We start from the raw sequence: 17,033 nt of genomic DNA, 5'->3' as shown, positions 1-17,033 counted from the left end.
AATTAAAATAAATCGTGTACAACGAAAGACTAATTAACTAATCATCAACAAGTCGTTTTCACATTTTCTCATTCTATATTTTCCTACTCTCTAAACCGTCAAAAGTTCTGGAACTCATAGTGGAGATCGTTAAAATACAACGAATGAGGATTCCGTGCAATAAGTGTAATTGCAACGAGTCAGGTTCTATATTTACTTATATATTGAATTGTTGTTATATTTCTATTGAAATATTAAACTGCATTTTCATTGAAACAACAAGGAATATTTTATCGATGTTTTATATTTTTTGAAAAAGTTGCTATTTGTTATCGAACGTTTTTTTTTTTTTTGTATTGCCATTAACAGATATCGTTGCTTATTGCATATTTTTTATTCAAAGTGGTAAAAATTAAACAAAAAATAGGGAACATAAGATAACTCGATAAGGCAACAACAAAAATATTTCGGTATATTCAGAATTGATCTCACAAATGCTTGAATATTCGTAAACTGGGAGATTCCTGAAATAATTTCAAATAACATTTTCCTTTGCAAGAATTTTCGTTACTGTAAAAAATTTTAACATAATTAATAGTTGTTCTATGCTAATTTATATCAGCTTTTCGTACAATAAAATCGATGTTGAAGTTAGAATTGTGACTATCAATATCGTTATCGGTAACGAATAAAAATTTCTATTTTTTTTTTTTTATTTTAAGTTATTATTAGAGATATTTTTAACGATTGTCTATGGATTAATGATATTTCATTGAATTTTCGATATATTTAAATTATGTTAATTTCAAATTCGATTTCAATATCGATAACACGAATAGAAATGATTAAAATAGACTGCAATATAATTTTTTAATAAAAAGAGATATTTTTAAATTTAAAGATAATATTTTTAAATGTCTTATATATACATGTAATATCTAATGATATTATCGATATATCAAAAACTAATAAAATATCGATAATATAATAATCAATAATCGATAGCTACAACTCTAATCAAAGTATGCAGATATTCTATATTTGACAAGAAAAAATAATGTTGTTCAACAAGTCATTATATTTCAATGTATTCATAAATTGCATGTCTTTGAATTTTTGATAATCTAAATTTGGTCAAATACACTTTTTTTTTTTTACCATTAATAATAATAAATATTACAGCTACAAAAAATAAATGTTCTACTTTTAGAAACAAACTGATTCACGTATGGACAATATGTTACTTGAAACAATTGTTTTAGTTTCAAGTAACAAATGTTGTTTTGAAACTAAACTCAAATGTTTCTCTCAATATTTGTACCTTTATTTTTATAAAGTTTTTTCAGTACTCTGTATTGATTTTTATGAAATATTTATTATTTTACATGAGAATACATTCCATATTATGCACATAATTCAATTTTTATTTTCAGTTAAGTGTTATTAGAATTATTATTTTTGGAGAGATTTGATATGTTCGAGGCTTTATGTATCAAAGCAAATCTAACTCTATATAATCCATAATAGATATCTTCTAAAAATTTTTATAATTTAAAATGTTATTTAAATAAATACCTAATTCATTGTTTTCACATTCTAATAAAAATTATATTCAACGTCAAATATGTTTTAAATAATGCCAGAATGTAATACATATAAACAAAAGTATAAAAATATTTAATCGTGTAAAATAAACTGTCTTGCTTTTACATTTCACATCTTTCGTTATCACGTATTAATTCTTTCATACGTCGAGACATGTTCCATAAAATAACATCTTTTTTGACATGTTTATCGTTTAAGTTTAACAAATTTAATTTTCTCATTTTGTTCGAAAACAAAATTATAATAAATTACAAAATATAATAAATGTTGAATCTAAATATACAAAAGAATTATTAAAGATATTATTTATTTTCGTTTAAATGATTTTTTGATATCTTCGAAATGTATCGATTTTCTTTAAACTCTTTTAATCAATATGAATATATCAATCAATTGTCGACCACTTATGCTTTCAAATGATTTTCACCACGGTGATAATTTCGTTCTGGTTCAAACTCATCGCGTTTGCTTTTCATTCATTGTTATTTCCTAATTACCACAACATTGGCGCAACATTTGCCTTTGATAGGTTTGAATTTCGAGGCACTTTGAATCGTGTCGACGGTACGACGTTAGACACATCATTCTCTGTGTATTGCTGTTCTATGTAATTCGCGCAATTATCTAAACAACGGCGGCCAGCTCGTGTAAATTAATTGTCGTTGCAATTAGAGCGGTGACAGCATTGATTTCGAATCGGGAAAGTGCAGGGTGGGGGAGGAATCGGGATGATGTGGTTAGAACGAGATCGGTAATTGGTTTAACAAATGAGTCTCGTTTCTCGAGCGGCTTTCGTGATTGGTGGACGGAACGTGCGTGATTAAAACGAGAAATCGAGGAAATCGTATCGAAATGCTATATTTCACGTGAATCGCCATGATGCCATTCAATTAATAATATTTGTATCGATTATTGTATCTTTATTTTTTTCCCCATAAATTGTAATATTAGTAATGAATTTTTGAAATAAATTTTAACTATAATTTTATTCATTTCGATTAGAAATTTATACTTTTTTTTTTAATTTTAGAACTTTTTTTTTTTTTTGTATATTTTGTCAAAATATTTAAGAAGTAAGATATTTTTTGCCTTCTATGAAAAATATATATTATGTAGAGTTTGAAACAATTATGGAATTTTTTCATAGATTATATTTATGGAAAATATTTTGAAAAAAAAAGTTTTCACATCGAATTAAGTTCTAATAAGAATAAATAAGAAGAAATATTCTTGAAAATGAAATTTTTAGTTTGAATAGAATTTATATTTTATAAAAAATTTTTCTATTACAGGAACAGATATTTTGTTCAACAATTATACATAACAATAGTTTTTTTACTATAACAAGTATTGAATTTAACTTAAGTAAAAAATGAACAATAATAATATTAAATGGGTAATACTTGTCACATCTTTTTTTAAATATAAATATATTAATAATATAATATTGTATCGTATAAACTAGTAGAAAAGATTGAAGATGAAAATAATAGTTTGATTTTGAATTGTTATTACATAAAAATTATTACATTAAATTATAACATTACAATAAAAACTTTGTAACAAAAATTTATATTATAATTTTAGTTATTTGACATTATTTAACAATTTTATTACAAGTAATTGGCAAGTAATATTCAAGTTATTAATAAAAATTTTGATTGAGGTCGAATTATTGAGATTAAAAAGTAAAAAAATATTGTTAAAAAATTACAAGATTTTCATTATATTAGTTGTATCACAATATAAGTAATAATTTTTTGATATATTTTTCATTTTGCTTAAAATTTTTATTGCACAGAAAATGTTTATATTATTGTTTTGAAAAACACTAAATTATAGTTAAAAGATAAGACAGTTTTGCTATTGAATTATATAAATATATATTATGTTTATAAGATATGTTTAAATTAAAATAATATGAAAAATAATCAATTTAAAAATAATTTTAATACTTTTATTTTTTTGCAATAAGTAAAACTAATTTTAGATTTATTTTTATAACTATGCTATACAATAAGTGGTTAAGTTTTACGTGATACATCAATATTTTACACGAAAAGCTTCGTGGTGAAAGATAACTTTACCAATATAAAGCATAGCATCTGACAATATATACTGATACAGAATATTCTATAAGAAATAATTAAAGCACAATAATTGATTTTTCAATTAGTACTGACTGACAATTAATTCATAAACTTTTTCTATTTTATAATATTATATTATCATTTCATTTGCAAAGAAATTTTTACCAATAGAAGAAAGAAATCAAATTATACTTTGAATACAATATACGATGAAAGCTAAATAAATAAAATTGTTCATATTATCAAGAATTCTTCAAGAAACAACACAGTAATCGATACAAATAGCCTTATTTCCATAGGATTCGAAAATATTTATTTTCTTGTAATTATATGTGTTTACATTTACAGAGTGCTGGTGGTTAGATATACTATAATGTGATCGCATAGGTGATTACCAAGTGTTAATTGCATTTCAGTGGATGCCAACCGCAAAACCGCCGAGAACGCGCGCTCCAACGCAATCCAACGCATCGCGCTTGGATTCCTTTCGATAAATCGATTTTCGATGTTTCGTTCCTATTTCGTGCTCATTCTCGATAGTGTATCATTTTATATAACAAGTGAACGTTCGCGTTCTATTAGTTCTTGAATATTTAACGTTAATCCGATAAAATTAATGAAGTTAACCGAAAGAAATAAATATTTGATTAAATTGCAAATGATCTATTTGGTTATGTGACAAGAATGACTATCGATAAAATTATTGATACATATGAAGAATAATATCGTTAAGATATCGTTGAGGAGTATAAACAAGTAAAATATATTTCAATGATATATATTGATATATTAATTTTTATTTGAATTTATATTAATGTATTTTGGCTGTAATATTGTTCTTCTATTTCTAAGAAATATTTGTAATATATTTTATAAATATTTTTTTTTAAATTAAGTATTTTAATTTTTTGTTTACATCTTATGCATAATTTTTTAATTTTTTTTAATTCGTATTTCTTTATCAAAATTTCATATTGATATGCATTTATTATATTAAAATATCTTGATTGTATATTATTTTAGTACATTATGTAAAACAGGTATTTTACATAATACAGAGAATTTTTACTAGTAAATTGGAATTTTTTAATAAAAATAATAGATACTGCATTCATTTGTCACATAAAGAGAGATCGTTTTTATAAATCTTTATAAGTAATATATGTATAAACATATATATATATGTTTTTAATCTAAGGAAGTAAATAATAAAAAATATAAGTGGATTTAAGATATGTTTAATAAATATATATATATATATAGTATATAATAATAATTTTTATAAAGTTTCAAATATTTACATTAAATTTAAGTATTTATATTAAGTTTTTTTTAAATTTTTTCGATATTAATAATTTTCAATTATTTATCTATAGATATATATTATCATTTATCTATATAACTTTTGTCGTGTATTTTAACTTTTTTTTAAATATAAATAAAAATATAATTCTGTCTTCGATATTAATATAAAACTCTGTATGTACATATCATATGCAAAGATGCATATATGAAACTATCATTTCATTTCTGTATCTTTGAATGTTATTTTTAATTTTTAATAAGAAATATATTTTTTTTTATTTATTAAGAAATGTTTTTTTATGATAATTATCTAAATATAAATATAAATAAGAAATAATAATAATAAGTTAAATATTATCAAATTAATCAATATATTCATGAAAATCATATTTTATTTAAAAATTAAGTTCTTTATTATCTTTAAATAAAATTCTTTTGAATGAAAATATACATTTTTCAAAATAAAGATAAAATTATCAATTCTCAAATTAAAAATTCTGCATTTAATAAAAATTCTTACAGAAGTAAAAAGAATACATCAGAATTAATTAAATTAAAACCAGATTTAAATAATTGGTTTTTGGAAAAATTAGACATTTTACGCTGAAAAACTAAAGTTTTATATTATTATCTTCTTTTTTAATATCTATTTCTTATAAAAGGGATCTAAATATACAAGAGTCAGATTATTAAGATTAAGAAACAAATTTTAGAGATCAGAAATTGCAATCAAAGAATTTAAATTTGTGTTATGTTCTATAAATGTTAATAAATTTTAATAAAAAGAAATAAATTTTAAATAATTTTTTTATAGTTGCTGATATTTTAACGATATTATCGATATAACATTAGTATCAATAAGATATCAATAATTGATATTGATAGTTGTATCTCTAGACGACAGATGACGTGCATATGTTGAAAGTGGCGTTCTTGTAATCAAGTAATCAAAATCACGAAATAATCTCTGATTTTGACATCTGATATTGACATATCTAGCAAAAATAATAAATACAACTGATCATCCTCATATTTGTATTGTGCAATTAATAAAATTAATATTAGAACTATTGGTCTGTAATAAGTTCTTAAGTATTTTAAATATAATAAATATAATAATATAAATAATTGAAATTAAATTAATGTCATAAAAATAAATGGATATATTTATAATTATATTTCAATATAATATACATAAAAATATATTTTCAATAATCATAAAATAAAAAATATAAAATCCATTATTTTGACTGGTTTGTTAATGGTTTAGTTTGATTAACGATAAATTATATAAAAAAAAATATTCTACTTTTTTGATTAATAAAACGTTTTTTCATATATATTTATACAAATAGAGATTACATATCACCGATATTTATAATTAACTAGAAAATAGAAATATAAAAATACAACTACAAATATATATAATTTTATTTCAATAAATAAATTTAGAAAAAATTCACATTATTTCGATGTAAAAAAAAAAAAAAACAAATATTACGATAGCAAAAATATCATAACACATAGTTTGTAACTGTAGATAAAACCAAACTAATTAAAAAAAATAATAAAAATTTACTATTAACAATATTAAAAAAGTTAATGAATAAGTATTTTACTTACTTGATCCTTTTATTTTCAACATAAAACAAGATGATTTCTTATGGTATAACGATATAGTATATTGTCTATTAATATTGTAAATACTATTATTGAAAAAATAGACCAATATAATTATATACAGAATACATTTGTAGGGCAATAAAAATTTTAGTTTCGAATTGTTTTAGAATCAATTTTAATCTTTTTTAAAGATCTCATCAATTCTATTAACTATATATGTATAAATAAAAAGATTTAAATAAATAAATAAAAAATATTAAAAAGATAAATAAATATTCTATATCTTACAATTCAAATTTCGCGGCATAAATTTTGCAGAAAAATGACGATGACTTATCTAACTTAATTATTTCGTGACTCTGATTAAAGAATCTCTAAAGTCAAAAATTTCTTATAAATTTATCTTTCAAGCAAAGTTACTAGCTTATTATAGTATAAAACTGGAACATTATGAATTATTAAAATTTCGTATATAATAAAATATATATATAATTAGTAACAATTTGTATATAATAAAATTATATATTATTAATATATTACAACATAATGTGCTTTTTAATTAAAATATTACTATAAAGTTATTATTATCTTAATATAAAGTAAAATAAATTAAAATATCTTTTTTATTATAAACTTAATTAAAATTACTAAAAATAATAAAACTTTATATATTTGAGAAGTTAATAATTTTTCTTATCAATTTGATATATAATTGTATTTCCAAAAAAACTAAAGTTTAAAGATTTATGATAATTCAAAGTCAAAAATCGGAGAAGTGGTAACCCTGATCATATATAAATAGATATAAAATAGAAATAGAAAAAATTTAATAAAAATATAATAATAAATACTCATATGCAAAATTGAAATTAAATTAATTTTATAATCTATATATATAAAAAATAATCTTAATTAAATCATATATCAAAAGATTAAATTCATTCAATACTGTCCATGAATTATAAAAAATGGAAAGAATTAATACCTCATAGGAAAATATATTTAATAGATATTAAGAAATATGATGTACACTATTGTCCAAAAGTTTGGAAACAGTAAAAAGAATTTCAAATAAAACCATCAAAAGTGTCGTATTAAACTTATTTATTACTTATTTATTACAAAAACTGGCTAAATAATAAAATAATACATGTATACTACATAAAAATGTCAGATTTAAATTTAATTACAATTTAAAATACAATTTAGGCTATTAATTTTTCTTTACTTAAAATATTTAACAATGTTAATAAATATTTATTATGAGTGGTTCCTTTTATAATATTTATAAAATATCTTTTTTTTATTTCATGCAAAAATATGATTGTTTCTAAACTTTTGAACGGTATACGTGATATTTTATATAATTCGGAACAAATTGACATTTTCGAATTATTTATCGAAAAAAACCCCAACAATAGTTTAAAAATATTGTCAAAATAAATATGAGATATATCGCTCATCTTTTTTTTTTTTTTTTACGATTTGAAATTCGAAGTGCACGAAATTTAAGAATCGTGATACTACGTTAACCCAATTCGTTGACGCGACTATCTCGACGTTATCTGTTCGCGATTCGCGTCCATTGTAGTCACTAACAGGTCCGTGAAATTTGATTTTTCGAATTTCGTTGGATTGGAGTGTGGTATTTTGTACAGTTTTTCAATAGAAAAAATCTGGTCTGTAGTCGAAAATATTCGATTCACAAAATTCTGAATGCGAAAAATGGAAAGAGGAAAGCTAATTTAAAGTAAATTCTGACTGCTCTGTCGTGCAGTTTCCTTTCTTACCAACGTCCGAGATTGTTTCTTCTTAACCTTTCAAAAAAATAGGAGAACAGTAAATAGTTGGTAATTTTAGTTAGAACGTTTTATATTTTTCGAGTATTAAAACAAAACGAAACAAAATGAAGAGAGAAAATCGATTCTTCCTTGAAATATGGTATGAAACGAAAATTAAATACAGATATACAATTATGAGAATATTTTTTTAAACAGGCCGAGAGATGTATTTGTGTGAAAAAATAATGGGAATTCTTGAATTCGGTGAGCTTTTTTTTTATTTTCTATCCTTTTCTGGCTGATTTCGTCCAAAAGTAGTCTAAAGATCCGTGAATTTAGACCGGGTCTGGTGCAGGTGCGAGCAGTTGCATACTGCTGCTAGAATGCGCAATCTGTAAAAGCATCGATTTTTATATGAACAATTTCATGCGGCACTTTTTTCTATACATATGATGAAATCGAAAAATCTCTTTTCTGATTTCAATGATTTTTAAATATATTACAGAGAAGGAAATTCTGAACAATTTTTTTTTTTTTTTTTATATTGAATCGATCTTAGTTTTTGAGATATTTGTAAAGAAAGATTGCCATTACATTGCTCTTAGAATTTGATGTCTGCACATGTATATGTCATGGCAAAACATGCGACTACTATTTATCAATCGTTATATATAAATATAAAATTTTTTTGTTATTGAATTATTTTAAATTATTATAATAAATAGATTAAACTTATAGTATAAATGCAATTGAAATAGTATTTGCAGTTTTTTAATTGGTTTGCCTAAATTGTTGAAATAAAATTGTCTTATTGCAATCTCTTAAAGTTTGGTTCATTTCCTTTCTTCCTTTCTTTCTGTCTCCTCTTTGTAAGAAATGGCAGAAAAGAATGGTAGTTTTCTCGAATCGGTTGAAAATATTGCCAAGCATCGATAACAGAGATTAGATACGAACGAGGGGCATGGGAGTTGTTTCGAAGATAAGAACAACAGGAAGGAACAACTTTCGAGAGAGATAAATTTACCTGTTGTTTTGGTTGTTTGTACGACTTCCTGGCGTAGACTTTGAGAACTCTGCAGTTGCACGCGACGGACAGCGCTACAGCTAATCCCTGGGTCGATCAATCGATGGACCAATCATGCAAAAGATACATATAATGCACTATAGAATATTGGATAAAAAAGTTTCGAAACTAGAGGACATATAGTGACATCTATGAGAGACATTAATTCTTTCTTCTGATATGTTTTGACTGAAACCTAAGGTTTGTTTATGTTCTGTGTCGAACGTGAAGAAGGAAAATAAGTAAAAGATGGCTGAGAGTTGAGGTATTCGAAAAGTATATCAGTGAGGCAATGCTAATGCAAAGGTAAAATTTTTTTATTCTTGATTTTTTCTTAATTAAAGTTTCACCACTGCAATTTCTGAGATTTTTCTGAATTAAATAAGATAAAAAATATATACAATATAATATAATTTAGATTATATTCATTTGTTTAAGAGATAGTCATATTATCATAAGAAGAAAGTCATATTATCACTTGTTAAATATGTAGATATAATTTGAATTATATCATTTATTGATTTTATTTTAATCAAAGAAACTTTACAAATAAAAATTTTGTTAATTGGAGATAATAATTTTATATTGCTCACGTGACGAGTTTTCCCATGTAAAGTAATATCTCCCTGGATTTTTTATAGCTATCATTAGTTGATTTTGCAATTATAAAATATTTGTCTATATGTATAATGGCTACAAAAAATATTTGCATATCATTATATTTATTATTATAGTATTTATTTACTAACTTTTAAAGACTATCATTAAAATTGTATTTTATTTTGATGTTATCGAAAAACAAACATTAATTTAACATTAATTTTATGGATATCATAGAATTTGAATAAATATCCATTGCTTAGAATTTTTAACGATATATTGAATTGATGAATTTTCAAAAATTATAAATGGAAAAATAAAAATATTTTTTTGAACAGACAACAGAATATAATGTAATGAAAATGAAGCTATCTCACTTTATCTTCATCTAACACAAATTTCAATTGCTTAAAATATAATAAATTAAAGAAGCGATATTTTTGACCAAGTTTTTATTTATTCTTATCAGATCGATTCAAAATTGATTCTCCCACGAATACATTAATCATACACACACACACGAATGAATGTTATAAAGAATTATTTTTCTTATTAAATCAATATATTATAATCTATAAAATATTATGCCATAAGAAACAATATACTAGTACAAATTATAAATTATTTTTTTAGAAATCAATGAAAAAAATATAATAATTTTAAAAAATATGACTTTTTTTTTAATTAAATTGTCATAGATATTTTATTTTTTTAGTGTGAAGAAAATTTTGTGGTAAATTTCAAATTCTTAAATACATGATATTATTATAGTATTGGAATTTTTGTTTTGACAATATGTTGATTTACAAAAAAGATTGAGAATCGTCGTTGCATTAAAAATTACATGATTTTATTTTATTTGAAAAAAAAAAATTAAGTTAATTTTCACATGATTTATATGTCCAAAACATTATTAACATCAATATTTTTCTTTGCATTATTCACTTTTTATCTGGAATATTTTTTAATATTACTATATTAGAAACAAGCGAGATATTCTAATCATTATTTTCTTTACAATTGTTATATGTTAGTACAAGTATTACATAGCATGAATATTATAGCACTTAATACAAATATTATATATATAAGTCATAATATATTTTCTAAGTTTATATATTTACTTAGTGAAAAACGTGAAATGATTTTCAATGGAAATTGAAGGACAAAATAATCTAACTAAGAATCGCGTGGTCACGTAAGTACTTGCTTTGGCCACGCCCCCTAGGGAAACAATAGAATGGTTAGAAATAAAAAAAATCAAATACAGTTCAAAAAAGTTGTTAAGAAGAGAAAGGAAATTGCTTCGTTCGTTAAAACAGCCAATAGTTTTGATAAGATTCGATTTGATTGATAAAGTTCAGCAAACAAACATTGTTTGGTAGAATATTAAATTTCTTTATTCATTATGCTCCGAGTTCTTTTACTTTAGAATTTCTGTTCGAGAATGATCCTCACTGCTAGAGGGGGAATTCTTTCTTGGAATGTGAAGCGTATAATTTCACACTAATAACAGTAAATAAAACATAAATTTCTTTAAATATTTGGCCTTTTAATTTCTCTTTGTTTTTTAGTAACAATTTACTATCATCGTCTATCGACTAATTGTAAAATGAAATAAATTAGAATTTTATGTCTCTAGTAATTAAATACACAATTAAATAGAACATTGAACATTTAGTGACGAAAATTATTGAATAATTTGAAAATTTATTTTTTTTTTATATTAAGATTTATAAATTGATTATTAATTATTTCTTAAAATATTATGAATTTGTAAACTAACTAATATTAGTTCATTGACTTTAATGATTTCAAAATATGTTTTAAATGTTTTTATTTTGTAAGAAATAGTTAAAGTATAATAGTTTATATATGATGTAATTTTCTTTTAACAGAATATCTTCTGAAGAAATGCTTAAATTTTCAGTATTCTTTTGTATCTTAAATACAATAATATAAGATAGTATAAGATAGAGCTGAATTTTAAAGTATTTTTTTTTAAATTTTTAGAAAATTCTATTCAAAAAATGAAAGTACTAAGAGAGTATCAAAAAACTTTAAAAATTTCATTTTCTCAAAGAAATTTCCTATTAATAAAAATATTGTTTAAATATAGCTTATATATTATGTTTTGTATGAATTTTTATTAAAATCAGGATTTTTGAATTAGATTAATTTCTGTATAAGATAATTTTCGAATATCTCCGAAAGTTACTGTACATAATTAGCATTATTAATCGATAGAATTTCACATTGATTCTGTAAAAATATATTTCATATTTTGATTTGAATTTGTTATATTTTTTTCGATAACACAAATGTGAATATCAACTAAAATATACGTATAAATTTTGATATGAAATAGTCATTTTGCGATTATCGATTACCAATAACTATCATTAACCACTTCAATTGGTTTATAATTTTTGACATAACTGCCAAATATTAAAAAATGTTTAAAATGTTAGAATTGAAGTGGACAATGCAATATCGAAACAAATTCGCAACGAAATTTATGCTTCAAATGACAGTTGTCATTCAACAATCATAGATAATCGATCATAATCGATGATAATCGATCATAATTTTATTAGAAAAATATAATTTTTCTAATAGATATGTGAAAATAAGTAGAATATAAATCAGAAAACAAAGATAAAAACGCTTTCAAATTAAATATTTTTTTTAAATATTTTAAAATTAGTTTCAATATTTCTTTTCAATTCTGGCCATAATGAATAAATGCGTATAAGGATATTTCTTGGCAAAAAGTTTTTTGAAAGAAAAGCGATAAATTTGTCTCTCGTACAATAAATTCAAATTATAATATTTTATAATAATTTTTATTTAATTAATATTTTTTTTTATAGAAAATATCTTCTTTATAGAGTTACGATGGATGTTGTGTTAAAAAAAAATATATATATAATTTCACTCACAAAAAACAAAATTGACACGTAACCTTTTCTCACGAAAAATCTAATAACACAATATGCTTCTTTCAATAGCACTTAACTTTTATCCGAAACATTTTTCACTGTCAATCAAATAAGGTACTCTTTATAACCTTCAATCGGAACATATTTTTCTTTAAAGTTAGAAGAGAGATATAACTTATTTATAATTATTATTATTTATTATTATTTAACTACGTAAAACAACAATATAATTCAGTAAAAATCAATTTTTTTTTTAAAAAGATGTTTATACTTTTGCTTTCATTTTGTTTCTTTTATTATCATAATATTATATATTATCATCATAACCAGCAAAACTTCTTTCGAAACAACAAAAGTTAACAACATAATATAACAATAACAAGTTCATAGGAATCAATCTTTTTAAAGAGACTTTGCTTTTATTTCGTTTCTTCGTTTCATCAAATGAAATTTTCGACTGAAACATTACATACCAAGCAGAAATAAGATTTGGTTTGTTATGAAAATTTTACGATTTCCTTTCTAGAAGGATATTCTTGAGGCTTTTTTGCACCCTTTCTCCAACGGAATAGGTAAAGTACCAGCAGCGAAACAGCATCAGTTTCAACAGTAGTTTTGGCTTCGTTTCGTATGAATAATTCGGTTTCGTTATGGTACAGATGTTTCGCATTTACCAACCGTTTGCCTTGAAACTCACGTGCCCCAATTTCCAACCATCTTTCGCCTATGCTCCAAAGCGTCTTCTTTGAGAAATTGCCTTAAGTGAATGTGTTTTGGACTGTATAATAATGTATATTTTTATCATAAGAGACGTAAATCTTCAATAGTAAACGGGATAATGGGATTATTGCAATTTTTGAAATAATATATCACATAATATAATACTTTGAAAAATGTAGTTTTGTTTGATTTGTACTTTTAAAAAAATACAAGATCCTCTTTAAAACAGATTTTATAAAAATAAAATTGTTGGATAAATTATGCTACAAAAAGTGTGCTTCAGAAGTGTTTTAATGATGAGAAAAATATTAATATTAAATACATATATGAAGAATTTACTTGAAAAAGATATTGAAAAGTAAATAAATATTTTTTTAAATTATATAATAAGAATTCAAAAAACTTTCTCTACATATCTTCCATAAGTTACTGAATAATATATTTCAGGATATGAGAAAATAAATATTAAAATTGTAGATTGATATTAATATTTACTTAAAATGATATTAGTTGTAAGGAAATATTATATTTTTAATAAATTTAATATAAATCTTTGATTAAATTTTTTTAAGCACTAAACAATAATAAAAATATTATTTAAATCAAATTTACATTAAATAATATTACAACATTATTGTTATAAACTACAAGAAATGTATTTAACAATATAATTCACTATATAATTTTTTTCAAAATATAAATTTGAAAACAAATTTCTAATAATTCAAGAAAAATATAACAGTTTAAATATTTTCTTTTTAAAATTATTTATTGTATGATTTATAATTAGTTAGAAGAAGAAATCATTATGACAAAAATATTAAATATTTAAAAATATTATAATTGTGATATTAAAAGTAAATTTTAAAAAAATGCTATTAAATAAAAATTGGCAAGTGTTCGAAGTGTAAATTATAAAAATGTAGATTATTACAAATGAAATAACTGCTTTTGAATTTAAATTACGCAATTGTATATTTAAATAAAATTGTATAATCTCTGATGATTAGCATCACGATACAATTATATTATTTTTTTATGACGAAATTATTTTATTTTAAAAATTTAAAGATATAAAAATTATATTCAATAAATTATAATAAATTTTTTTATTTTTAATTGTTTTCTGAAAAAATATTTTAATTGTTTTTTAAATTAATTAAAAACATATTCATTAAAATACATTATAATTCTTTGAATGCAATTTTATATTTTCTTGAAAATCATTTTCAATTATTATACAATTTAAATAAAATGTATATATAGATATAAATATAGATATTTTTTTGCACATGAAATATATATATTTTTTAAATACTATTACACCCATTTATACTGCAACGCCATATTGAGTAAAAGAAGTCAGGCGGTAAAGGCGGGAAGTTCGAATTGTGAGAGACAGCAATTTCATTTGTAATTTATATTATTTATTATCAAACAATTATTAATTACCTGAAGAGAATGTCCAGTGCAGAATACAGCCCAAAGAAAAGGGATTTTCCATATCCTAGATGCAACACCGCATCCAGCTACGAAACCCACTATCATACACACTTTTAAAAATAGAATCATTTGCAACGCTCTTCTCCTTTTCATCTTTTCGCGTTGTTTTATTTCCAATTGCATACTGCACGTGTATCTGCGCAAACAAAATCGAAGGACATTTTGTTAAAATATTAAAAAAATATAATACATTTCGGTCGAAATGATCATAAGATAATTATAGAAAAGATAAATATAAAAATATAACGAAATATTATCGATTTCATGTGTTTTATATCGCCTGTTTTCTTATGTTAACCAAACGAGAACGTACCGATATTTAATTTGTATAAAAAGGAACAGAAATACAGAGCAATAATCAGATGCAAATTAATTTTTGAGTGAAAAACTAGTTTATATCAATATGATTGAAAAAATATAAAATGAAGGAAGAATACACGAAGGACAAGAAATTAATCTACATTGTAAAATTGACAAGAAAAAAAAAGATAACCAATTGTGTTTCCAAGTGGCATTCAACTATGTGTCCAATAACTTTGATGATCAAACCATATATGATCATTGGTTAAAATTATTATTTATATATTACTAAAATATATGGTATAGATGCAATATAAAAATAATGTATAGGAAAATATAGATTAAAAATGATTTAATTAAACGATTAAATATGAAAAAATATTTTCAATAATATCTTGTTGAAGTATAATGAAATTTTATCCAATTGTAAAACTAAATTTTCTAAAATATATTATACTTTTACTTTATTAGTTGATCAATTATATTACGATATTGAGGAAAATGAATCCTTCAAATAGATAATATAAAAATATTTTTATTTCTTGAAAAATGATATGATGAGAATTTTGCGGATAAATTTTTCTTAAAATTTTTAAGAGTGGCACTGAAATTAAACATATAGTATACAGCATCTTTAATGTTTATTGCGTTTTGATTAATCGAAAGATAAATATTTGATTTCAAATCAAATCCGAATTACCATGGTTTAATATTAAATGAAATAATATTTTCAAATTATTATTTGTTTGTAGAAATATTTCGATTTTCTAATATTTACATTAACTTATTTCGAATTTTGTTCAGCTAATTATATCTGTTTTATGTTCATTTCTATTATCGTAATTAAAAATTCTAATAAATTTAAAATATTTTTGCAATATGTCGAAGAGAATATATGTACAATAAAATACAACAGAACATGGATTATTCAAAATTTGGATATTCAAATGACCGAAAACGGAATAAATATATATATTAAACTTCATTCTGGAATACACATTGCTGGGATAACATAACATATGATTAATTTAATTTATATTCTTTCTATAATTTTTATAATTTTTTTCTAATTGTTTCTCTTACTAAACATATATTCCTTTATATAATAAATATCCATTATTCAAAAATTGTTTAATCTTTAATTGTTTTGTATTTTGAGTTTAAAAATTTAATTCCTGTTCGAATTTGTTCTCCAATCAAATTGACTTATCTGAACTGTACTATATGAATGTAAATATTAATTTCATTAATAAGCAAAAAGTATTGCTTATTACATAAATTATAATTAAATAGTTTTAATAATTATTTATATATTTATTATTTTTATTAATATTTATATATTCATAAAATTCATATATTCATATAAAATATACGAAACAAACTTATTAAATTAACTCATACTCTTCTCATAATCATATGTTGGTTGAATATTTTATTGTATTCATTTATTTGTATTCTTCAATAATATTTAACACTTTTCATAATTACTTAAACAATATTAGATAAATAACTTGTGAAAAGA

General features: G+C 22.1%; 1 protein-coding gene across 3 annotated transcripts in view; it reads right to left on the bottom strand.

Annotated features, from left to right (window-relative positions):
• Positions 1-8,456: 8,456 nt before the first annotated feature.
• LOC100867557 (adhesion G protein-coupled receptor E3) overlaps positions 8,457-17,033 on the bottom strand; it is a 139,017-nt gene continuing 130,440 nt past the window's right edge. The window contains exons 6-8 of one of the 3 annotated variants that reach the window (XM_086916103.1): positions 15,161-15,347; positions 9,408-9,494; positions 8,457-8,775 (exon numbers count right to left, since the gene is read on the bottom strand). In XM_086916103.1, the coding sequence (XP_086772229.1) occupies positions 8,719-8,775; positions 9,408-9,494; positions 15,161-15,347 (331 nt within the window). In that variant the 3' untranslated portion in view covers positions 8,457-8,718. Of the gene's footprint in view, positions 8,776-9,407; positions 9,495-13,159; positions 13,767-15,160; positions 15,348-17,033 lie in introns of those variants that run through there. The other 2 variants (XM_012495455.3, XM_086916105.1) reach the window with 2 other exon arrangements.

This window comes from Apis florea, unplaced genomic scaffold (assembly GCF_048593485.1).
Source record: "Apis florea isolate Af1SG1 unplaced genomic scaffold, ASM4859348v1 contig_37_pilon, whole genome shotgun sequence".
NCBI lineage: Eukaryota > Metazoa > Arthropoda > Insecta > Hymenoptera > Apidae > Apis > Apis florea.
The sequence above is the reverse complement of the archived record's forward strand: the minus strand, read 5'-3'. Positions and strand labels throughout refer to the sequence as shown.